This window comes from Saimiri boliviensis, chromosome 11 (assembly GCF_048565385.1).
Source record: "Saimiri boliviensis isolate mSaiBol1 chromosome 11, mSaiBol1.pri, whole genome shotgun sequence".
Classification (NCBI taxonomy): domain Eukaryota; kingdom Metazoa; phylum Chordata; class Mammalia; order Primates; family Cebidae; genus Saimiri; species Saimiri boliviensis.
The window spans coordinates 19,329,632-19,354,529 of record NC_133459.1 but is presented as its reverse complement, the minus strand read 5'-3'; the positions used below and the strand labels follow the sequence as shown (position 1 = coordinate 19,354,529).

At 37.0% G+C, this 24,898-nt stretch overlaps 2 protein-coding genes across 35 annotated transcripts in view; one reads left to right on the top strand and one right to left on the bottom strand.

Annotated features, from left to right (window-relative positions):
• Positions 1-24,898, top strand: part of EIF4G3 (eukaryotic translation initiation factor 4 gamma 3) — a 371,563-nt gene that overhangs the window by 222,867 nt on the left and 123,798 nt on the right. For 31 of the 34 annotated variants that reach the window (XM_074380218.1, XM_074380217.1, XM_039473805.2 and 28 more), the window contains one exon: positions 1,334-2,173. In XM_074380218.1, the coding sequence (XP_074236319.1) occupies positions 1,334-2,173 (840 nt within the window). Of the gene's footprint in view, positions 1-1,333; positions 2,174-2,265; positions 18,852-24,898 lie in introns of those variants that run through there. The other 3 variants (XM_074380220.1, XM_074380219.1, XM_074380212.1) reach the window with 2 other exon arrangements.
• LOC101027995 (DNA-directed RNA polymerases I and III subunit RPAC2-like) lies at positions 16,116-16,469 on the bottom strand. The gene has a single exon (XM_039473825.1). The coding sequence runs from the start codon at positions 16,467-16,469 to the stop codon at positions 16,116-16,118; it is 354 nt and encodes a 117-aa protein (XP_039329759.1).

The following is a 24,898-nucleotide window of genomic DNA, read 5'->3' as shown; positions in this document are numbered from 1 at the left end:
TTGTTAATTACCCTTATTATTATGGCCAGCTTCTCTTTTGGTCTCATTCTGTCTATACAGATGCATTTTTGTATATCAAACTATTTCATACTATGAAATACTAGTATTTTCATACTATAAATTATGTATGTTGTGTTCTTTTTCATTGGATTTATTTGTATATTAACTTTGTTTTCTCCTTAATGAATTGTTTTATATATAAAGACACAAGATAAATTTTCTTATTTTTATTTTGTTAAGAAACAGGGTCTCATTCTGTCACCCAGACTCTAATGCAATGATGTAGTTATAGCTCACTGCAGCCTCAAACTTCTGGGCTCAAGTGATCCTCCCAGCTTAGCCTTTTGAGTAGTTGGGATTATAGGCATGTGCCACCAAGCCTACCAATTTCCGTTTTCATACCTTACATTATTTCTGGTTATATACTACTATTGAGAAATGAAGGCTAAATTAATTTATAAGCTGATTTTTGTCAGTTACGGAGAAAACTTTGATTTCATTGATAATAAATTCCATTAAATAAAATACGATGATTTATCTAAAAGTTTTTATACAAGTAATTTTTAAAATAAAAATTATTGGCCGGGTGCGGTGGCTCACACCTGTAATTCCAGCACTTTGAGGGGCTGAGGTGGGCTGATCATGAAGTCAGGAGATTGAGATCATCCTGGCTAACAGCTGGGCATGGTGGTGTGAGCCTGTATTCCCAGCTACTTGGGAGGCTGAAGCAGGAGAATTGCTTGAACCAGGAGGCAGAGGTTGCATGAGCCAAGTTGGTGCCACCACACTCCAGTGTGGGCAGCAGAGTGAGACTCTGTCTCAAAACAAAAAAGAAAAATGGTCTCTTCAAATATGAAAATATATAGAATAAAAAATAACATCAGTCTCTTTATACTAATTTAATTTTCAATTGTTTGCCCTTGTACTGTTCTGTTAGTATATTTACTATATCTCTGGAAAAAAATTTTTTTAGGGAACAAGAGATGGTAGAAATGAAGGTCTTCCTACTTTAAAGAAAAGCCTCACTGCCAAATCAAGAATGGTTTAGCCTTAGTTTTGATGAGCTTTTCAGTTGTGTTCTTGATATAATTGTTTGGTGACTAGATTTCTTCTCTTACTTCAAAACAGATTTTATGTATTGGATACCAAGTAAACAGTAGGTTTAAGTTGAAAAAAAAAAAGACAATGTTTTTGGCACACCAGAATGAGTCTAATATATTGGTCTCTATTCTGCTGCCTGTAATTTTGGGTAAGAGATTGAAAGAATTGGCCCAAGCAATGTATACTCTCTGATCCAGGAATTATTCTTAAAACTTATTTTTTTCTTCCCCAGAGGAGAAGCCAAAACCAGATCCAGTGTTAAAGTCTCCTTCCCCAGTCCTTAGGCTAGTCCTCAGTGGAGAGAAGAAAGAACAAGAAGGCCAGACATCTGAAGCTGCTGCAATAGTATCCATACCAGAGCTTCCTCTGCCTCCATTACCTACCACTGTTTCTTCTATTGCTCGAAGTACAATTGCTTCCTCCGCCTCTTCTGCTGTTAGTAGCCAACCAATATTCACCACTGCTATAGATGACAGATGTGAACTCTCATCCTCAAGAGAAGACACAGTTCCTATACCCAGCCTCACATCTTGCACAGAAACATCAGACCCTTTACCAACAGGTGAAAATGATGATGATATATGCAAGAAACCCTGTAGTGTAGCACCTAATGATATACCACTTATTTCTAGTACTAACCTAATTAATGAAATAAATGGAGTTAATGAAAAATTACCAGCCACGGAGAGCATGGCGGAAGTAGCAAAGCAGGAAGTATTGCCATTGACTCTTGAATTTGAGATTCTTGAAAATCCCCCAGAAGAAATGAAACTGGAGCGTATCCCAGCTCCCATCACCCCTTCCACAATTCCTTCCTTTCCTTCAACTCCTCCAACTCCTCCAGCTTCTCCTCCTCCCATTCCAGTCATTGTTCCTGCTGCCACCACTACTGTTAGTTCCCCGAGTGCTGCCATCACAGTCCAGAGAGTCCTAGAGGAGGATGAGAGCATAAGAACTTGCCTTAGTGAAGATGCAAAGGAGATTCAAAACAAAACAGAGGTAGAAGCAGATGGGCAAACAGAAGATATTTTGGATTCTCAGAACTTAAATTCAAGAAAGAGCCCTGTCCCAGGTAAGCCATTCTACCATTAATCTCATGCTTGCTAAACGTGAAGAGGAGGTGTTTGAGTTATTTTTTAATTGGCTACTTTCCTTGACTTCCAGAAACATCGAATGAATGCTGAAATCCCTAGTCTGGTTTCTTCAGTGGTGTGTTTGTGTTTTAGTACAACCTGCAAAAGAGTTACTCCATTGTCTAAAAATGCAAATGCGAATTTCCAAATATACAAAATGCCTCCAAGGTATATGTCATGAAACATGTTGGGTTTTATTGTTGTTGCTATAGCCTCATTTTTGTGAATCAGTTTCTCAATGCTTAATTTTGCTGCTTTGGGGCTAGAAAACAATCAAAACCAGGACAGTTTATAGTCCCTCATTCTGTTTTCTAGAATTTTAAAACCCAGTCAATCCTAAACTTAAAGCAACTCCTGTATGCATGCCCTCTTTTTAAATCTTGGATGTAGGAAGATAGCAATCAGAACGTCAGAGGTTTATAACTATTTTTGAAAATGTAATGCTCTTGTTGATTCATTTGCAGGTAAGCTTAATGTTCTCTCCCTTTGCCTTTTGAAACAGTTTTATTTTTGTATACTTTTTTACATGGTCATTAATATTCTTGGAGTATTATATTCATCCCAGTTTAAATTATTTCTTTTTAATGTAGCATCACCTGGGACCTTAGGAACTAATCATTGGTTATTGTAAGTTTAATCAAAAGTTATCTAAAGCTTCTCAGCTCTTCTAGGATCAGTTAGCCCATAGGAATATTGAAGTTTTGGCTTTGAACAAGTCAGCACAGCCTATCTTCTGCAGCATTGCCCTCTGCTATATATATTTAATTTTTCTTTATGCAGGCATTAAGTAATGCTTATGTAAATAGGGCTCTTTGATAAATGAGTGTTCCTCCAGCAGTTGATCCTTGACATGCAGTGAATAGGTTTTGGTCACGAACATCCTCAGTATTTTTGTGTATTTTGAGCTGTGTAATAGGAAAACTTGACAAACCCAAAAGCTGATCCCCACTTTTGCGATGTGGCTTTTCTACCCAGCTCAGTTCTTGAGACAGTTTCCTCATCAGTATCTGTAAGAGGTGTCTGGCCCCTTGGAACTGTAGAACATCTTGTTCAACATCATGAGCCAGAGCAGAAAAGGAAACAATGCAAGGCAATTGGAACAGTGAGAAATTTGTCATAAATCTTTGTAAATTACCTATTTCCTCAACTATCTGATGTCAGCTCCAGTGACATCAGTATTCATAGTGCCATCACTGTTTTAGGAACCTTCTTCCTTGGTGGAGAGATAATCTGAGACCTTTTTTTGTCAGTTGCCCTTTAGAAAAACAATCTTGGTTTTGATATGGCTACAGGTAAATGCCCTCCAAAGAACACCTGTTTGTTGGAGAATAGTAATTTGTTTGATACTTGGTTGTTCATTTTCATTTCTAGTGATATGATAGTTAGCAAAATGAGAGAAACTAATCAATAGAAATGTTTTTAAAATGTAAAAACAAAGAAAAACAAAACAATCACAGGAAATATAAGTTGAAGATACAAACCATACCTCAGAATTGAAGTAAGTGTAAAGTGAAAAGACTGCATCAAAATCATATTTCATTCATTTCTGACATTTATTCTTTTTAAAAAAAACAGTTTGCCACTTAGATGGCCTGATATTGCAAGACAGTGCCCAGGGATAGATGGACAAACAGAATTTTGATTTAAATAGTGTTCGTACCATGGTACATTTGTTTGAAATGCAGATACTCTCAATATTAGTATTGTGAACACCAGCACCTTAATCAAAGAGTATAGATACTTCAGTGGTAATCCAGAGAACACCTAGAAAAGAACTGTGTTTTTTATCACTTGGAATGATGTAGAAGTTTGTGATGTTGGGAGGTAACGTTTCTTGGCATTTTTCTAGTCTCATGATTTTTTAACCTATGTGTTTAAGGGAATTAGAAGTTTTATAATTTCCTTTTACATACTATAGTCTTCAAAATTCAACGGTAAATGAACTTCAACAACCCCTGCAACTCTAGCATTTAAAAAATTATAAAGCCTCAGAAGCATTTTTGACCCGTTTGTTTCTGTCCCAGTATTTTTTAATGGTTTTGTCACAAAGGTTAACAGTGAAAATTAAAATTACCTCCAGTCTTTAAGTATATACACCTGATGTGGTCATATGCTTATTAACTACAATTTATTTGTACTTATTTAATATTCATTTATTTTTCCTTGTTTATTCATAGAAGTTAATAAATCATAACAGCTGTTTGTTTTGCATAGGAGTCTTTTGTTGGTGACTTTTGAGAATAGTTTTTTTTTTTTTTTTGAGAGAGTTTCACTCTTGTTACCCAGGCTGGAGTGCAATGGCGTGATCTCAGCTCACCGCAACCTCCGCCTCCTGGGTTCAGGCAGTTCTCCTGCCTCAGCCTCCTGAGTAGCTGGGATTACAGGCATGTGCCACCATGCCCAGCTAATTTTTTTGTATTTTTAGTAGAGACAGGGTTTCACCATGTTGACTAGGATGGTCTCGATCTCTTGACCTCGTGATCCACCCGCCTCGGCCTCCCAAAGTGCTGGGATTACAGGCTTGAGCCACCGCGCCCGGCCTTGAGAATAGTTTTTACTTGTCTGTGCTTGAGGATGAAACACCTCAAAGCTGGCTTCAGAAACCTAATACATAAATAACATTTATACTCGGTTGGCATAGAGATAGTTGGTTAAAGCAGTAAAGTCATAACATAAGGGATATGGTATCTTCTTTGAGATCTGCTGCAAAATGTTTTCTTGTAACTATTCTAGGTCATATTTCTGAGTGGATAAAAATGCATGAGTTGAGGCTGGGCCTGTGGCTCATGCCTGTAATCCCAGCACTTTGGGAGGCCAAGGAGGGTGGATCATCTGAGGTCAGGAGTTTGGGACCACCCTGGCCAATATGGTGAAACCCTGTCTCTCCTAAATACACAAAAATTAGCTGGGCATGGTGGTGCGCCTGTAATCCCAGCTAATCGGGAGGCTGAGGTGGGAGAATTGCTTGAACCTGGGAGGTGGAGGCTGCAGTGAGCCGAGATCATGCCACTGAACTCCTGTCTAGGCAGCAGAGGGAGACACTGTCTCAAAAAAAGAAAAAAAAAGCATCAGTTGCTTTCGGATTGAAGAACAAGCTCTGTGAAATAAGAATTTGGTGTGTATATATCTTCAATTTACTCTGAAAAGCCTAAGTTATTGGCCACACTTTTAATTTCTCCATCCCTTCAATAATTAAATGCATAAAACTAGGTATTATTTGGATGATTTATTGAAGTCGGGAATTTTTATTTTTTATTCTGTGTATCTGGTGGGAGGGAAAAGAGTGTTTTGAACTTGTGGAAAAGCGTTCCCCAATCATCATCCAAGAGTTCATTTTCTACAATTTTAGGAATGTATATGATGTATACTATGTAACACTAACTTTCATACTTTTTAAAAGAATTGTGACATGTATTTTATTTTATTATTCTTTATTATCTATATCAGATATAAAACCATTATTTAAAATTTTTTAGGCAGGGAGGTTTCTAATCTATTTATTTTGTGTTGGTTTTTTTTTTTTTGGCTCTTGCTCATAGTACAGTTTTGCATGTGTGTTTTGTAAGTTTATTTTATGAACTTATCCAGATAAATTTTCCTGGATGTAGATTTATGGCAAGTTCTCTTAAAGCAGATTTGTATTTACTTTATCTGCTGGATAAAGTTGTAAAGCAACAATTGTATCCCAAAGTCTGAGGACAGCCATACCTTGTGGCATGGATACTAATTTTCAGGGTAACAGCAGTCTCCTATCCACCCAGGTGAAACAATATCCTTTTTCATCATCACTGTGTTGGTTCAGTGGTTTATTCCCTCTCTCTCTCTTTTTTAAGCTGTTTTTTCACTGAGCATGCCACCCATTTAGGAGTCTCGGAGCTTTATGTGAGCATCTCAGTTCCACTTTCCCACTTTAAAGGGATCCAAGATCTCTCTTTTCTTATGGGTGTTAAAAATATAAATTTCTTGCTTATAGAGACTGGCACCCTCCTACACTGTACCCCCAGGAATGTAAGGATGGCATCAGCCACTGACCATGTTTAAGTGACTTCCAGTAGTTTACCTTATATTCTCATAAGCACAGCTAAGGATAAGTAGGAGGGTTTCCAGATTCTATAGAATACAAGATGGGAAGTTCATTTCTCAAATGGAGATACGACTGTATGTTTTGGTAATGTTAACAAAATACTGATCTGTGTAGCCAATCAAGTTGCTGCTTTCTCTTTTAGTTTAGGCTTATTGAAGTACAAAGGGAGCTTACTTTAGTGCAAGAAAAATATTTTAATAACATTTTATTCTCAACTGTGAGAGTATTCAGAGTACTTTTAAAGAAATATAACATAGCAAACATAAAACCAGAGATACAAAGTGTATCAATTTTACTAGGTTAAACTAAAAATCACTAATTTTTTAAATAATGAAATTTATTCTCACCTTTGCTCAACTTACATATTCTAAGACATATTTGAAATATCTCTGGAAGATTTAGTTGCTGGGGCCAAAAGTAGATCGCTGGTGGTTTGAGTGTCCCATAGGCCCAATCACTTTACTACTGTGTATCCTTATAATTTAGCTTCTACAGAAATGTGTTCTGGAAACATGGAAACAGGACTCCTTAACACATTTCTGGTTCTTTGTCATCCACCGAAACCAGCAGAGTGATCCTTAAAGCAAGGACTCTCGGCTTCTGTTTCAGAGGCTTGAGTCTGAGTGATCCTTAGGGATAAATAAAGGTTTTCTCTACCTTGTTTGTAAACCGTTTCCAACAAAGCTGTCTAAAAGGCATGTTTCTGCCATACCATTCCTACTTTCTTGTTGCTCTCCACAGTAAACTCTTAAGCATTCCTTGGAAAATACTAACGCTCGTCAAATTCTTTCCTAAATTTATATGATGAAGAATGAGCCCAGACACCTGTTGAGCCTCCAGGCAAGTCCCTTATATAGGTCCTCCTTACCTCTTTATGTGGGATAGATCTCCCCATTTTTTTTTTAACAGTAGTTCATGTCTTTGCAACATGAGCCCTAAAGTCTCAGTCATTGGATATTAACTTAGTTCTGTATCTCCATGAATAGATAGATATACTTTGTTCACCATGTAGTTCTCTTTTCCCTACACTTAGTAACTAATCCTCCTCTACCACAAAGAACTATTGTACTGACCTACTTCCAGACAGGGTAATTCAGTCAGCCTAGAGGTGTGCTCCCTCAGCCCAAAGGAAACCTCTTCAGGAAAACCTAGTTTTATTTAAAGCTTTCCCCTTCTCTCATATCCATCATTACCTTGCACACAGTAGCCTTGAGAACTTTTCCTCGTTGCCTTTGAAAACATAACTTTCCATGTTCCTAACACAAAGAAATGATAAACACTTGAGGTGATGGATACCCCAGTAACCCTGATTTGGTCATTACACATGATGTACTTTTATCAGAATAACACATGTATCTCACAAATATGTACAACTACTATGTATCCTTAAAAATTAAGAATTGACAAATAAAAGCACAAGTATGCCAAAATAAGGAAGATAAGTTTAGTAAGAATTTATTAAGAAAAAAAGATAATTTTCCCTGCTAATGCATAAAAATACCCAAAATACATTTCCTTCAATGTATTTCTCTTTTTCATTTTCTATTACTATATTAAAGTACTTGGTAATTTAGTTGCAATCATAATAAAAGTTATTGTGCATTTTTCTGTTTCCAAAGCCTTTCCCAGGCATTTCAGACATTATTCTTGTGATTTAAACAGTTATTTCTGGGACATAGTTATTTCTGTTTTACTGATGACAAAAATAAGCCTTACAATGGTAAATCAGCTTTCACAGGCTCTCAGGAGAATTACAGCCCCTTTCTTTACATCATATTTCTATTAATCTTTCAGAGATGGTATTTCAATGCAAAGTTACCTCAGGATTTGACGATTATACCTTATGCTTATGACCTAGGTTCAAGGTGAAACGTGAAAGCCCACCTGTTTCAACCACAGTAGTTAGTGAATGCCCTCTATGTGTCAGTCCATGCACTTGAGATTTGTGAATGAACAGTACAAAGATCCCTGCCCTAGTGATATACTAGAAAGTTTTAAGTGCTATAAAAATAATAAAACAGGGTAAGGAATGCCCAGGAGCAGCAGGTTGTAGTATTTAAATAACATGATCAGAGTCACAGGCCTCAGTAGAAGGTTAAGATTTGAGCAAAGAGGGAGGAGGATTATTTGAGCTACCCTCTACAAAATCTGTGGTTTTCTTCTTTTTCCTTTTGAAAAATCTACCTATCTAAACCCTTCAATCAGTACTGTAACTCCTACTTTGTCTACTAAACTCCAGTAGGCAGAGCACTACTGGAAAAGATCACACTGTTGTAAGTGGTGTGAGTGCAACTACTGATTTCACACTTTCTACCCCAATCATTATTTTTATGATTTTTCTGTTGAAATCCTGTACTCTGCCCATTGCTCTTCATCTGTAGCACATGACCTCATCTCCTTCATTGAGAACATTGAGGACACTGGGTATGCATTTTTTTAACTTTCTGCTCATGGTTACAAACCTGGTTATGTTGAAACCTTTGTCAAGCCCTCTTAGTTGTCCTTAAAGTCTTGTATGTATTCACTGCCTCCATACCAACTTTTTTTGTCTGTAAACATGCTGATATATCTCTCATGCCAGAGATGCTCTTTGAGTTCCACATATCCATTTAGCTGCCACTTAAATGGTGTTTTTTTCTTCTGACGCAAACAGTTTGAGAGTAGTCTACCATTTCGTCTACTATTCTTTTCACTATTCAACTAATATAATCTGATTTATGCTCCTAATATGATAGTTGAATCTACCTCAGCTGGATCATCAGTAGCCATAAGTTTATCTTCCTAGTCTTTTTGCCTCATTTTACCATTATTGGTCTCTCTCTCAGATTGAGTATAATTTATATGCAGTAAAATTCACCCTTGTTAGCTAGCATTAATTTTTTGAGATTTGACTACCACATAGAGCCATGCAATCACAACAGTCAAAATATGAAACAGTTCCATTAGCTGGGCATGATGGCTTAGGCCTGTAATCCTCACACTTTGGGAGGCCAAAGTAGGATTTTCAAATTTTATCTCTATCCCAACTCCTTCTCTAAACTTCAGTCTTAAATTTTCAATTGTCTGACAAATATCTCCACTTGGAAATCTCAGTCATAGTCATGTTATATTCAGTATATCCAATACTAAACCAGTCACCTATTTCTCTAAACCTATTATTTCACCTTAGGTTATAGCACTGGCATTAATTAAAGTAAAACCCTGAAACCACTATTGGTAAACCTCCCCTTTGAGTCCCCTTTTCTCCCATCCAGTCATTTCACAAGGTGCCCTGGTTTTATCTAATATATTTGTGACATTTATTTTCTTCTCTCCATTTCCTTCTTCCCCTGCCTTATCCATGCCCTTATGTGTGGATGCTTGTCATTTCTGTGGCCCCAGTTTTTGTCCCCACTTCAAATTGTTCTCCCCCAAATAGCCAAAATCATCTTTTAAAAATACAGATCTAGCTTTGTCACTCCTCTTTCACGTCTCTGTTTAAGCCCTTCAGGATGCTGGGAAGGATTGGGGGAAATATCCACCAAGATAAACTCTAAGCTTCTCAAATTTTACTACAAGGTCTTCTGGTTTCCATGTCCTCTCATACCTCTGCATCGTCAGCTACAGTAATATCAGTGTTTTAGAAGCCTGGAGATTATTTCAAAGGCCCCATATAGTAGGAGTCTTCTGAGTATACAGGCACACTTCATTTTATTGCACTTTATTGTGCTTTCACTGATTTTTTTTTTTTAAACAAATTGAAGATTTGTTGCAACTCTGTGTTGATCAAGTCTGTTAATGCCATTTTCCAACAGCATGTGCTCATTTCCTGTCTCTGTCACATTTTGGTAATTCTCTCAATATTTCAGATATTTCATTATATGTATTATAGCGATCTGTTATCACTGATCTTTGACATTACTATTTTAATTGTTTTGGAGCACCACGAACCATGTAAAACAGCAGATTAGATCGATAAATATGTATGTTCTGACTATTCACCAACCGGGAGTTCTTCCATATCTCTCCCTCTCCCTGGGCCTTCTTGTTTCCTGAGCTACAACAATATTGAAATTTAGGGTATTAATAACCCTGCATTGGCTTCTAAGTGTTCAAGTGAAAGGAAGAGTCATACATCTCCTGCTTGAAATTAAAAGCTAGAAAATATTAAGCTTAGTGAGGAATATATGTCAAAAGCTGAGACAGACAGAAAGCTAGGCCTCTTGAGACAAGATCCAAATTGTGAATGCAAAAAGGAAAAGTTCCTGACGGAAGTTTAAAGTGCTACTCCAGTGAACACACAAATGATACAAAAGCAAAACAGCATTTTTGCTGACATGGAGAAATTTTCACTGGTCTGGATAGAAGATCATACCAGCCACAACATTCCCTTAAGCCAAAGCCTCATCCAAAACAATGCCCTAAGTCCCTTCAATTCTGTAGAGACTGAATGAGGTGGGAAGCTGCAGAAGAAAAGTTTGAAGCTAGCAGAGCTTGGTTCATGAGATTTGAGAAAAGATATCTTCATAACATCAAAGTGCAAGGTTGGAGCAGCAAGTGCTGACAGAAAAGCCACAGCAAGATATCCAGATGATCTAGTTAAGATACTTGATGATAGCGGCTACACTAAATTACACATTTTCAGTATTTGTTGAAAATAACAGATACTGATACTGTAGATGAAACCGCCTTATGTTAGAGGAAGATGCCATTTAGCACTTTTTTTTTTTTTAAAGACAGAGTCTCGCTCTGTCACCAGGCTGGAGTATAGTGGTGTGATCTTGGCTCATTGCAACCTCTGCCTCCAGGGTTCAAGCGATTCTCCTGCCTCAGCCTCCCAAGTAGCTGGGACTACGGGCACTTGCCACCATGCCCAGCTAATTTTTGAATTTTTAGTAGAGACAGGGTTTCACCATGTTGGCCAGGATGGTCTTGATCGCTTGATCTCATGGTCCGCTGGCCTTGGCCTCCCAAAGTGCTGGAATTATAGGCGTGAGCCACTGAGCCCAGCCCCATCTAGCACTTTCACAGTTTAAGAGACGTCAATACCTGTCATTAAAACTACAAAAGACAGGCTGACTCTTGTTAGGGGCTTACATAGCCGGTGACTTCAGTTTGAAGCCAGTGCTCATTTACCACATGGAAAGTCCTAAGGCCCTTAAGAATTCTGCTAAATCTATTCTTATGCTCTGTGAATGGAGCCACAAAACCTGGATGATGACACATCTGTTTGCAGCATGGCTTACTGACTCTTAAAAGGCGTACTGTAGAGACCTACTGCCCAGACAGCAAGATTCCTTTCAAAGTATTATTGCACCTTGGCAACATCCCTAGTCACCTGAGATCAAGGAGTAATTTTGACTTTCAAGCCTTATTATTTAATAAGTACATTTTGTATGGGTATAGCTGCCATAGATAGTGATTCCTCTGATGGATCTGGGCAAACTAAATTAAAAAGCTCCTGGAAATCTGATATGTTTGTGACGTTGTTTCCTCTTCTTCTTTTCCTTCTTTCCCTGCCTTAGTTAGCCTTGTACTTAGGTGTGGATGCTTGTCATTTCCCCGGCCCCAGTTTTGTACCTACTTCAAGTTTGTTCTCCACCAAATAGCCAAAATAATTTCAGCATTCTAGTTGCCATTGAAAACATTTATGAATGCAGTGGTTGCACGCCTGTACTCCTGGCTACTCAGGAAGCTGAGGTGGGATGATTTGTTTGAGCTCAGAAGTTCAAAGTCAGCCTGCAGGAAAGAGGAGACACCTTAGCAAGATTCCTTAAAAAGAAATTGTGATTAATGGATCAAAGACGTTAATATATCAGCATTAATAAGCATTTGGAAGAAGTTGATTCTAACCTTCATTGATAACTTTGGAGGGGCTCTAGACTTCAGTAGAATAAGTAATTGCAGATGTGGTAGAAACAGCAAGAGAAGTAGAATTAGAAGTGGAGCTTGGCTAGGCATGGTAGCATGTGCCTATATATAGCATTTGTGAGGCTGAGGCAGGAGGATTGCTTGAGGCTAGGAGCTTGAGACTAGCCTGGGCAACATAGTGAGACCCCAGCTCTAAGAAAACAGAAACACAGAACTGAAGCCTGTAGCTACATCTCAGTTACTGCAATCTCATGATAAAACATGAATGGATAGTGGTTGCTGCTTAATGGGTAAGCAAAGAAAATGGTTTATTGAGTTGGAATCTATTCCTGGTGAGGATGCTGTGAACATTATAGACATGACAACAAAGGATTTAGAATATTACACAAACTTAGTTGGTAAAACAGTGAAAGAGTATGAGAGAATTGACTCCAATTTTGAAAGAAGTTCTGTGGGTAAAATGCTGTCACATAGTATCACCTGATACAGAGAACTCTTTGATGCAAGGAACAGTCAAGCATTTCAGCAGACTTCATTGTCATCTTATTTTAAGAAATAGCCACAACTACTCTTAACCCTCAGCAATCACCATCCTGATGAGGCAGCAGCCATCAACATCAAGGTAAGACCCTCTACCAACAAAAAGATTATACTTTGCTGTGGGCTGAGATGATTGTTAGTATTTTTAAGCAATAAACTATTATTTAATTCAAGTATATCCTTTTTTGTTTGTTTGTTTGTTTGTTTGTTTGTTTTAGATGTAATGCTATTACACAGTTAATAGCTACAGTTTAGTGGAAACATAACTTTTATACGTACCAGGAAAGCAAAAATTTGTGACTCACTTTATTGCAGTGGTCTGGAAACAATCCCATAATCTCTTCGAAGTATGCCTACATAGGCATAGGATCTGAATTTAATTTTTCATGTGTTTTATTGAACACTGGCAGTAAAATTTAGTGGTAAGATCAAAACAACAGAATCAAACACTTTTGAGTCTTAGCCTTTCTCCTTGTCTGTGTGACTGGCTGAGTTTCCTAACCTCTTTGTGTCTGTTTCTCATTTAGAAAATGAAGATAATCATAGTATTTATCTTACAGAATTGTAGTAAAGATAAGATGTGATGTATGTGAAATATTTAGCACAACATCTGATACATATCAAGCACTCTGAATGTTAAATAATATTGATACTTCTATTTTCAACTTGTATTAAGAGCCCGTGTTTCCTTTGAACTCTACTAATGCACAGAAGACTTGGATATCATGATCTTTGCCCTGAGGAATTTATCTTCCAGAGAAAGGAAGCTGAAAAAGTTGATACCTTCTGAAACGTTTTTAATAAAATCTGGGAAATGAGATGGTGGAAAATTCCTTAGGCTAGGCCTTTTGCATGTATAATGTTGATTAAAGGTTTTTGTACCCGTTAGGTCATTTATCTTCGCAGTAGACACATCTCAAGGTGACCTCTGCTGTGTTTGGTAAAGGAGAATGCCTACTTAGAACAGGAGGAAAATCTGCAATTGAGTTGACGATGGTAATACCATCTTTGAAGGAAATCTTTGAAGGAAAATCTGCAATTGAGTTGACAATGGTAATACCATCATTAACTTCCTGCTTTGGCAGGAGTAGAAAATTAGAAAGAAAGGCAAAGAGAAAATTCAGAAAAATGGGAGAAAAATGAATAAGGCAGCCATAAAGTCATAACAACCTGAATCAGTTTATTAACTGAGCTGATGCATGAATAAACAAAATATGATATACACATACCATTGAATATTAGACCATGATAAGGAATGACGTTCACATGGTACGCAATGGATGAACCTTAAAAACATTACGCTAAGTGAAAAAAGTCACAAAAGACCACGTTTTATGTGATAATCCATAGGAGCAGAAAATAAATTAGTTCACGCCAGGGGTTGGAGAGAGAAGGAAGTGGGGAGGCAGTGCTAATGCATACCGAGTGTCTTTCTGTGGTAATGAAAATGTTCTAAAATTAGATAGTGGTAATGGTCACCCAACTGTGGATATACCACAAACCATTAAATTGTATAGTTTTAAAGGCCGAATTTTATGATATGTATACTATATGTCAACAAATATTATAAAAAGAAAGAAAAATGTGTATGATAATGGTGGTGTCACCAGCATTTATGTAAGGATTTGCTTAGGGAAGTTATAGCTTAGAAATTGAGGAAGTACATTTCAACAAGAACACCACAATTGACAGCATCAGCAATACAGGAATATTTGTGTACAGCCAAAAATCTTTTGACACATGTTATGCTATTGTTGTATAAATAAGTTTATACAACAATTACTTGATGCATAGTTCATGAATTAAAACTGTATTTTTTTATTCTGTCTTATGACTTTACTACCAATTATATTTTACCTCAGTTTGAGAGAGTGTTCTCAGCTTGGTATTGAATATGCTACCTATAAAGTTCAAGACCAGCCTGGGCAACATACGTATGTTGTCTCTATAAAAAATAAATTAAGCTGGGTGCAGTGGCTCAAGCCTGTAATCCTAGCACTTTGGGAGGCCGAGGCAGGTGGATCACCAGGTCAAGAGATTAAGACCATCTTGGTCAACAAGGTGAAACCCCATCTCTACTAAAAATACAAAAAATTAGCTGGGCATGGTGATGCGTGCCTGTAATCCCAGCTACTCAGGAGGCTGAGACAGGAGAATTGCCTGAACCCAGGAGGCGGAGGTTGTGGTGAGCCGAGATCGTGCCATTGCACTCCAGCCTGCGTAACAAGAGCGAAACTCTGCCTCAAAAAATAAAAAAATTAATTAATTAATTAATTAAAAAATAAAAATAAAAAATTAGCCAGGCATGGTGGTGTGTGCCTGTAGTCCCAGCTACTCTGGAGCCTGAGGTGGGAGGATTGCTTGAGGCTTTGAGATTGAGACTGCACTGAGCCATGTTCATAACACTGCACTGCAGTCTGGATGACAGAGTGAGACCCTGTATTTAAAAAAACCAAACCAAAACAAAAAAACAACTTGTAGTAATCATTCTAGAGGCATTGCTTGATGTTACAAATATGAAATACCCAGTTGGGTTTTTTTTTGTTGTTGATAACTTGGTCACTGTATGTTTTTGGCCCAATTCAGCCACCCTCTGTAAGTCTTCCTTCAATTCCTAACTGATACCCTTCTGGATCTGTCTTTTCTTTCCAGCTATCCAACCATTCATTTTATTCACTGTTCAATCCCCTTTTCTCTTTCTTTCTTTCTTTCTTTTTCCTTTTTTTTTTTTTTTTTTTTTTTGAGACAATCTTGCTCTGTCACTCAGGCTGGAGTGCAGTGGGACAGTTTCAGCTCACTGCAGCCTCCATCTTTTGGGTTCAAGCCGTTCTTCCGCCTCGGCCTCACAAAGTTCTGGGATTACAGGTGTGAGCCACAGGGCCCGGCCTCAATCCCCATTTCTTTTCACTTCATTGCACAGGCTGTCATAATCTTACACCTCAGCTATTACAACTCTGCTTTCAGACTTATCTGGAAAAGTAAAGTGCCTATTTCCCAGAAAACTTTTCCAAAGAAAATATTGCTTCTGGATGCCAGATGTCTGTTTAAGACCTAACATCTGTCTAAGACTAAGAAATAGTCAATTTAAGGGTACAAGATCCAGGCTCCAAGAGTAGCCTGGAGACCTATCATTATTTCATCTTAGCTTTTTTTTTTTTTTAATAGAATTTTAAATAAAATTTATTGGAAGAATACAGAGGTTCTTGCAGAGATTTCAACAGCTGCAAGGGATCAGCAGCTAGAATCATGCCTTTCTGAAGGACAGAGTATGCTTTGATCACAAACTTCTAATTTTGAGTTCTGCACCATCAGGTAGAGAATATCCTAGAGGACAGTTCTCCTTGTATACTGCATAAGGGACTAGAATGTAGATGCATTTCTGCTTGCTTTTTGATCCTTACATTTCTTTATGCTGGCCTCAACTTGTCAAGCACATGTTGGCAGACATTCATGAGCTCATTCAGGCCTCTCTGAAATGGCTCAACAGCTGGAAGGGCACCTCGAGTCTGAATGCGTAAATTAATTTTGCTCTCTGAAGGATGGGTCATAGTGTAACCACAAAATTCCACTTCCAGGTTCTTCATGATCATGTAACGCAGAGAATTTCCTAGGATGTGATCCTCCTTGTGCAATACAAATTTCACACAGTGTCTATCTGTTTCAGCTGCCTGGACCATTTCCAGGGCTGTCTTCCTCTCGCCTTCAGCCATTGAGGTCTTCAGTCCAGATATTTTTCTGTCCAGTTCCTGGTCCTCTTCCATCGTGGAGGCAGTTTCTGGATCCTCAGGTGGTGCTAGCCTATCGGGGGTTCTGCCCCATAGCACGAGGCGTGGAGGCGAAGCAGGAAGGAAGGCCTTAGCTTTGCTTTAATGTTATTTTTAAATCTTTTTGCAAGTCTCCCACACCTATTAGATGAGTTTTAATTCCTACATTGTTTCCTTGATGCTGTCTTCATCCTAGACCACATTAAAGAACCTGCTCAATTCAATTAGCTGGGTGTGGTGCCAGCACCTGTAATCCTGGCTACTCAGGAGGCTGAGGCAGGAAAATTGCTTGAACCCAGGAGGCAGAGGTTGCAGCGAGCCAAGATAGTGCCACTGCACTCCAGCCTGGGCAACAGAGTGAGACTCCACCTCAAAAAAAGAAAAATGTAATTTTTTTCAATTTATCAGTATGACTATATTCACAAAGTTTTCTATTCTGGTAAGTCCTTAAACGTATAAATATAATTATGTGAATTTAAAATACTCATTATATTTTATGGATATTGATATGTATGCATTTTACTTCTCCAACTTCTTTTACATATCCACTATAAGTAAAGCTTTTATTTTTCTGTTGTTTCCAGAAAACTTTTATTAAATGTTTGTTTACTCATTTCAGCAAATGTATAGATTGGTGTGGATGTTTTGGTAGGGTTTTATTTTGTCTTGTTTTTTAGGATATCTGATGGTAACAAATCAGGTATATTTCAAATCACCACCTGGTAAGAAAAATTTGTAGGTTGTTTTTGTGGGGGTACAGGGTCTTGCTCTGTCACCCAGGCTAGAGTGTAGTGGCATAAACATGGCTCACTGCAGAGTTGACCTCCTGGTCTCACGCAGTCTTCTCACCTCAGCCTCTTGAGTAACTGGCACCACAGGTGCATGCCACCACACCCAGCTAACTTTATAGAGACAGAGTTTCGTCATGTTGCTTAGGCTGATCTTGAACTCCTAGCCTTAAGCAGTTCTCCTGCCTTGGCCTTACAAAGTGCTGGAGTTACAGGCATGAGCCACCATGCTTGGCCTGACCTGTTGATTTTAATAATATTAGCTGTCACTGATTAAATGCTTGCTGTTTATCAGACACTGTAGTAAATTATTTAACCCTCACAACAGCTCTGTTATCCTTACTTTACCGAAGAGGAGAATGAGGCATGGAGGAGATAATTCAAATTTCAACTGTACAATCCATACTCATAGCCACACCTTTATAATATTGCCTCTCAAATTAAGCTAGACATCCTGTAAACAAATCTTAGACCTCAGCATTCAAAAGTTAGTCATTTAAAGTAGCTCTTGCTAAAGTAAGATATTTTTATATTAAAGATAAATATAATATTTACATAAAGCTACAGCAGGATAAACAGGTAGATGATAAGAAGGGATACAAAGTCAAATGTGCTCACCCTGAATAACTAGTAAGGGACAGCAAAAAGCACAGAATGTATCATTCCCAGTTCATTAGTTAATACCTCTTTCCAAGATTCCAGAATTCATGCATGTAACCTAGGCATCATCTTAATACTAATGTGGTGTTTAAGAAATAAAATAGGCTTGGTCCTGTGGCTTACACCTATAATCCCAGCACTTTGCAAGGCCAATGTGGGAAGATCACTTGAGGCCCAGAGTTTTCGACCAGCCAGGGCAACAGAGAGACCCTGTCTCTACAAAAAAATTTAAAAATTAACCAGGTGTGGTGGCACATACTTGTAGTCCCAGATACTCAGGAATCTGGGACAGAAAGATTGTGTGAGCCCAGAAGTTTGAGACTGCAGTGAACTATGTTGATGCCACTGTACTCCAACTTGGAAAGCATAGCAAGAACCTGTTGCTAAAAAGTATGGAAATAAAAATACAAGTCATTATGTGATAGCATTCAGTATTCGATGAGATCAATAACATCCAAAAACTATTAGGGCTTTTGTAACATAATACCACCATTACTAGTTGTCATTCATTAAGCAGGTACTTACTGAGTCCCAGACTATTATAATTTATTTTAGTTTTTAACAGAATTCGAATAAGATTTGAGTGACATTTAAAATGTTTAAGCCGGGCGCGGTGGCTCACGCCTGTAATCCCAGCACTTTGGGAGGCCGAGGCGGGTGGATCACGAGGTCAAGAGATCGAGACCATCCTGGTCAACATGGTGAAACCCCGTCTCTACTAAAAATACAAAAAAAAAATCAGCTGGGCATGGTGGCACGTGCCTGTAATCCCAGCTACTCTGTAGGCTGAGGCAGGAGAATTGCCTGAACCCAGGAGGCGGAGGTTGCGGTGAGCCGAGATCGCGCCATTGCACTCCAGCCTGGGTAACAAGAGCGAAACTCCGTCTCATAAAAATAAAATAAAATAAAATAAAATAAAATAAAATAAAATGTTTAAATCTGTATACCTGATGATGAAGAGAAAAACTCCCTTTTGACATGATATTATACACTGATGTTCCATAAATTGCATAAATCACATTGTAAGTCATGAATAACTCCCAAAACATGACTTTTCTGATATCTTACAGATAAATTTTACTCTAATTTTAAAGCCATACCAAGGTGTAAAACAGCATGTATAGTATGAATAAGGGAGAAACTTGTATACTCATTCACATGTATAATGCACACATGTATGTGCTTGCATATACACCAATGTTTTCTGAGGATAAGTAGGAAATACTTAATAATGATTTTCTCTGTGGAGATTGACCTAGGAGCAGGATGGGAAAGAGAAGACTTTTTTAGTTTTCCCTCATTTGTTGTCAATTTTTTTCATATTGATTACTTTTGTCATAATTAAAGCCAGAAGCAAGTTTAATTATAGATTTAGCAGTTATATGTGTCTTGGGTCCCATTGAAATAGTAATTTTCAGCTGGATGCAGTGTCTCACGCCTATAATCCCAGCACTTTGGGGGACCAAGGTGGGTGGATCACCTGAGGTCAGGAGTTTGAGACCAGCTTGGCCAACATGGTGAAATCCCATCTCTATTAAAAATATAAAAGTTAGCCAGGTGTGGTGGTGCACATAGTCCCAGCTACACAGGAGACTGAGGCAGGAGAATTTCTCGAACCGGGGAGGCTGAGGTTGCAGTGAGCCGAGATCTTGCCACTGCATGCACACCAGCCTGGGCAACAGAGTGAGACTCCTATTTAAAAAAAAAAGAAATAGGAAACAACTCTCTCCTATCTGGTATATATGCAACATAGATTGTCAAATTTCAAAAGGTACCTAACAGTTTGTTTTGAATGATTTCTAATATTCTTTAAGACTTGTAGTGCCTCACCTGTTATTAATATCAGTTATTCTTCAGTAATATGAACACAGAGAATGGAAATATTCCTTAAGAATTTATTTTTTGTGTTAATTCTGATACCGTTTGTTTCATGTTTTCATTTAGAGTGCAGAAAAATTCCAGTGTTTTGGATATAAGATTTAGTATTATTCAACAAACATATCAGCAAATAAAGTTAAAATGATGCTGACAGTTTTTTCTTGAAATTTCAAAAACAGACTGTAGATCTTCTTTAAAATTTTATGTTAAAATGTGTTATAAGTTAGAATACCTTTTTGACTGCCTATTCTCCATATTTTGGGACACATTAGAGAAGAATATTCAAATTGGGAACTATCATGGAAAAGCAAGAAATCTGAATGGCTTAACCCTAAGTTCTTATGATGAACCAAAAGTGGTGTGATAAATCCATGCTTCACTATTTTTGGTACAAAATCCAGAATTAAATTGATTACTAGATTGATTTTATTTGTTTGGCAATGCTAATTTGTACCTACCATGTGACAGGCCCTTTTCTCACCTCTCAAACTGTAGAGATGAATGAGGCAAAGTCCCTTTCTACCAAGAACTTGATGATTTTATGGAGAGACAAATACATAAATACTGGGATGGGTAAGCTGAAGAGAGGAGAGAGCAAGTGATGGTCTCCGTTGGAGTATTTTTTTTTATTATTCTTAGTGGCTCCCTCATATTAAGGTTAGAGCAGATTCTCTGCGCTTTGCAGTCTGGTAATGTAGATTCACTGATGGTCAGATGGAAAGTAGAGTTTTTTTCTATCTAAGTTTACATATTCAAGGCAATGAGCTATAGCATTTTATTTAGAGATGAAGAATATTGAGTAGATGGAAAGGTAACTGAGTTATAGCCTCTTTCCTAATTAAGTTACATATTTGTGTTGTAGTGATTGACTTTTTTTGCATCTGTACTAGATTTACCTTGAATTAAATTGCAGTCTTTTTTGATGATGGTAGAAGTGGCACAAAAGTGTCTTATTAAAATGCAAAAGTGCCTAAGTCTGCAAACAGAGCAGTAAATTGTAAGACAGAGGCCTAGAAAATATGCTAGTGGTCTCATTGGAATCATCTTTGTTCTCAGTGTTGACAATTGCTTAATGGACTGTGCTCCACTGAAGTTTTTGGAACAAACCTTCTACTTAGAGTCACTTTGCCATTTTATTTTTCTAATGACATACTATGCTGTTGGGGCAACAAACTGTACATCCTCTCCTGCTACAAAAGCAAAAGACAACTTTAACCAAGATAAAAATGAAGTTGGAATTCAGGTGAGAAAGTGTAGGATAAGGTAGTCTTGAAAGACTGGGTATTGAGTTGGGAAGGGCTTTGAAGTTAGATCTGTTTCAGTTCTAGCTCCAGCCTTTACTCTCTGTAAAGGGGAAACTTAATCTCTCTCTTCAGTTTCCTCATCTCTGAAATGGGGATACTAATACTACCTACTTAACACAAAGAGATTTCACCAGTATTGTTTTTCGAGAGATATGTTAACTTTGGCTTTAATTTTGATTGCAGGTCATTTATTCATTAACAGATCTTCAGCGAACATTCACTATCGGCCAGGCACTGTATTGGTTGCTGGGTAGATTGAAGAGACCAATAAAATACGATCCTTATACTCAAAGAACTCAAACCCTAATAATTATTCTTAGCTTGTATCCAAGTCTTTGAATGTATAGAGTAGCATGGGTGGTACTAAGTGGGTTACCAACCAACCACTGAGTGGGTTGGTAAAAATTTTAAAACTGTAGAGCAGTAAATGGGCCTGATGTTGACCAAAAGGTAGAAGCTAAATTTCTAACTTTGCTATGTGTCAGAAACCAGAGAAGCACATGTTCTTAAAGAGGTCAGCCTTGAAGCTAGCACTGGTTTCATTCTCATGCAGGTGAATCTACATCAACATTTTTACATTTAAGTGGCACTTTGATAGGTATTTGAGATATCAAAAAAATTAAGAGTTCAGTCAAGAGAAATAGATACTTGAAACAGGCTAGAGGTCTTCAGATTCTAAGAAGTATGTCCAGTAAGTAGGAACAGCAGGACTTGGAGACTGATGAGAATACAGGCCTTAAAAAACTTTTCAAAAAGAGTTTGTATCAGACAATAACAATACCAAATGCTGCAAAAATATTTGAGTGTAGGTGAATTGAAAGGATGTTGAATTTGTGATGAGGTTGTCATTTGCTACTCTGAGAGAAGTTCCATCACCTAAGCAGATACAAGCACCAAAGATTGGGAGAAAGAATAGTGAAATCAAGAAAACAAAGATAAGGAGTGCCCATTGCAGGGCACAAGCCTGGGGATGTCAAAATATACACTGGACCTGCTGAAGCATGATGAGAAAAGCAGAAGCAGGTACACATTTTCTTCTGTTTTCCATGCCACTTTGGAACAGGGCCCAAACATTTAGCTAAGCTGGGGTTTTTAGGCTGTATACTTAAGTGAGCATTATATCCTCACCTGGCAATATCAGAAGCTGGAGTACAATGACAAAAAAATGAATTCAACAGTATTCTTCTAGTTTAGCATATATGGCTTTGGAATCACCAGCTCATATCTTGATATAATTTGAGGGTCTGGTATCTAGTCCCTGGTACAGATGTCTCACATTGAAATCCTGTGACATCATCCTTGATCTTGAAATCATGGCTTAGAATCCATCAGCCGTTCTTTCAGAATGCTCAAGACCGAGGTGAGTTTATATAATGAGGCACACTGTTAAGCTTATACACCACTTCAGTACTGCATTCAGATTAATGGTTTCTATTGAGCCACTTCTTTTTGCCTAACTTGCATCAATAGTGTGATTACCTTAGTTACTTTAGTTATAATGTCTTCATATTACAAGTCCACTACCTTTTAATTCTACATCAACTTTTACTGGCTTTTTTTTTTTGCTTTTGCTTTTTCATTTACAAATAACATATAGAATTGTTCTCTGCACAAAATAGATACTTGATCAATGGAAAAATTAGGAGATTGGTTTTTTTTTGTTATAAATATGGTATATTTATGGTTTCATTTGGATTAACAGTTTTCCTATAAATGTTTATATCACATAATTCATTCTTAGCATTTTCAAAACACCCAAATATAATTTATACATAATTTTTATAAACACTTCTGTTATATAAAATAATTATTCCTGTTCAAATGAGTCAGATATGTTGTTTGGAGGTGCAACAGAGAGGCAGACTGTTACTAAAATGTATTTCAGCAGAAAAGGTTTTAAAAACAATATTGGGACTTTAGCTTTCTCTATAAATGGATGGTTCTGAAACAGTGTTTCCAGAGAATGAACAGAGAATTGGTATAAAAATCCTAAAGGTCCAGGACTCAGGTTAATGGGAGGAAAAAAATCCAAGCTCTCAGTGGAAGTTTTGGTCAGAATAGTAGATGAAACAAAGAGTACCATGAGAATCAGGTGGCTTCTGATCATTAAGAAAATGTACCATATGTGTTACTGGAATTTTTAAGCCTCTTTCTCTTAGAATTGTATCAGTTCTTATTACAAGGTAGATTAATCCAAGAAAGTCATTCCAACTTCTTGTTCTTGGCAGTAGGAATTACCTTTCTTCCTTAAAAGCAGAAAAAAGCCTAATAAATTAAACTATTCCATTCTCTCTTCTATCCAATCACTAGTCATAATGTGATAATAATTTTCAGTTTTTATTGTTGCCCTTTCTGGTTACTTTTGTGCCATAATTATGCCTTATTAATAGGCCATATCTCATATCTTTACTAATAAAAAGAATGTAAATAAAATATATTCAAATTTTAAGTAATTAATATATTTTGAATTAATGTATTTTATTATAAATATATGATATAAATAAAACTATATTATGTATAATATATAATTTACATATAATATATTTTAAATATTTTATTAAAATACATAAAATATATATATTACATATAATAAATATATAAAATATATTTTAATAAATATTAAAATATTTATATTAATATATTAAACATTAATATATATTTTATATACTATATATTATAAAATATATAATATAAATAAAAATATTCAATTCAAAATATATTCAAATTGCTTGAAAATTTACAGGAAATTTTCTACTTGAAATATATGATTTTAATACAAAAATTAGCTGGGCATGGTGGCTTGCGCCTGTAGTCCCAGTTACTCAGGAGGCTGAGGCAGGAGAATTGCTTGAACCCGGGAGGCGGAGATTGCAGTGAGCCAAGATTGTGCCACTGCACTCCAGGCTGGCGCCTGGCGACAGAGTGACACTCTGTCTCAAAAAAAAAAAAAGAAAAGAAAAAACAAATAAATGATTTTAAGAATAAATGGCCTATTTTAACTAATCTTTGTATCATGATACTGAAATAGCATGTAATTAAAACTTTGTTAATTAAATGTCACTATTTATCAATTTTATTTGTGCAATAAAATAATTTATCTCCAGAAGTCATCACAGCAGAAAATAACATTCTGACTTTGCCGTCTTTAGCCTACAGCATTACAGTAGGAAATAACATTTTGATTTTCTTCTCTATAAAAGGGTTTTTAAAAAATATTACTGCTTTATGATTCTTAAAATTCATAGCTAGAGTAAAATAGCAGCCCGTTGCTGAGCAGAAATATGCTAGATCATAGGCTTTGTAGATGCTGTGTCTAATTTACTGTATAATATATACTAAAGGGAAGAGAAAAAAAGACTTTTCCTTGCTTTAATTTCATATTAGTTAAAATGGATATTTTCTTTCATTATGTTTTCTTTTTGTATTGTTTTCAAAGTTAGCATATATTGATCAGAGAAAATTCAATATAAACTGATAATAACAAGAAAAATTTGGGGCCAGGCTTAGTGGCTCACACCTGTAATCACAGCACTATGGGAGGCCAAGGTGGGTGTATTGCTTGATCCCGGGAGTTCAAGACCAGCCTGAGCAACATAGCAAAACCCTGTATGGAAAAATACAAAAATTAGCCAGGTGGCGTGTACCTGTACTTTACTCGGGAGGCTGAGGTGGGAGGATCACCTGTACCAGGGAGGTTGAGAGTGGAGTGAGCTGTGATCCAGCAACTGTTCTTCAACCTGGGTGACAAAGTGAAACCCTGTCTGAAACAAAAAAACTAAATAAATGTTGAGTTTTG

Coding starts and splice junctions, on each gene's coding strand:
- LOC101027995 (XM_039473825.1), bottom strand. CDS start 16,469: ATGGAAGAGGACCAGGAACTGGACAGAAAAATATCTGGACTGAAGACC.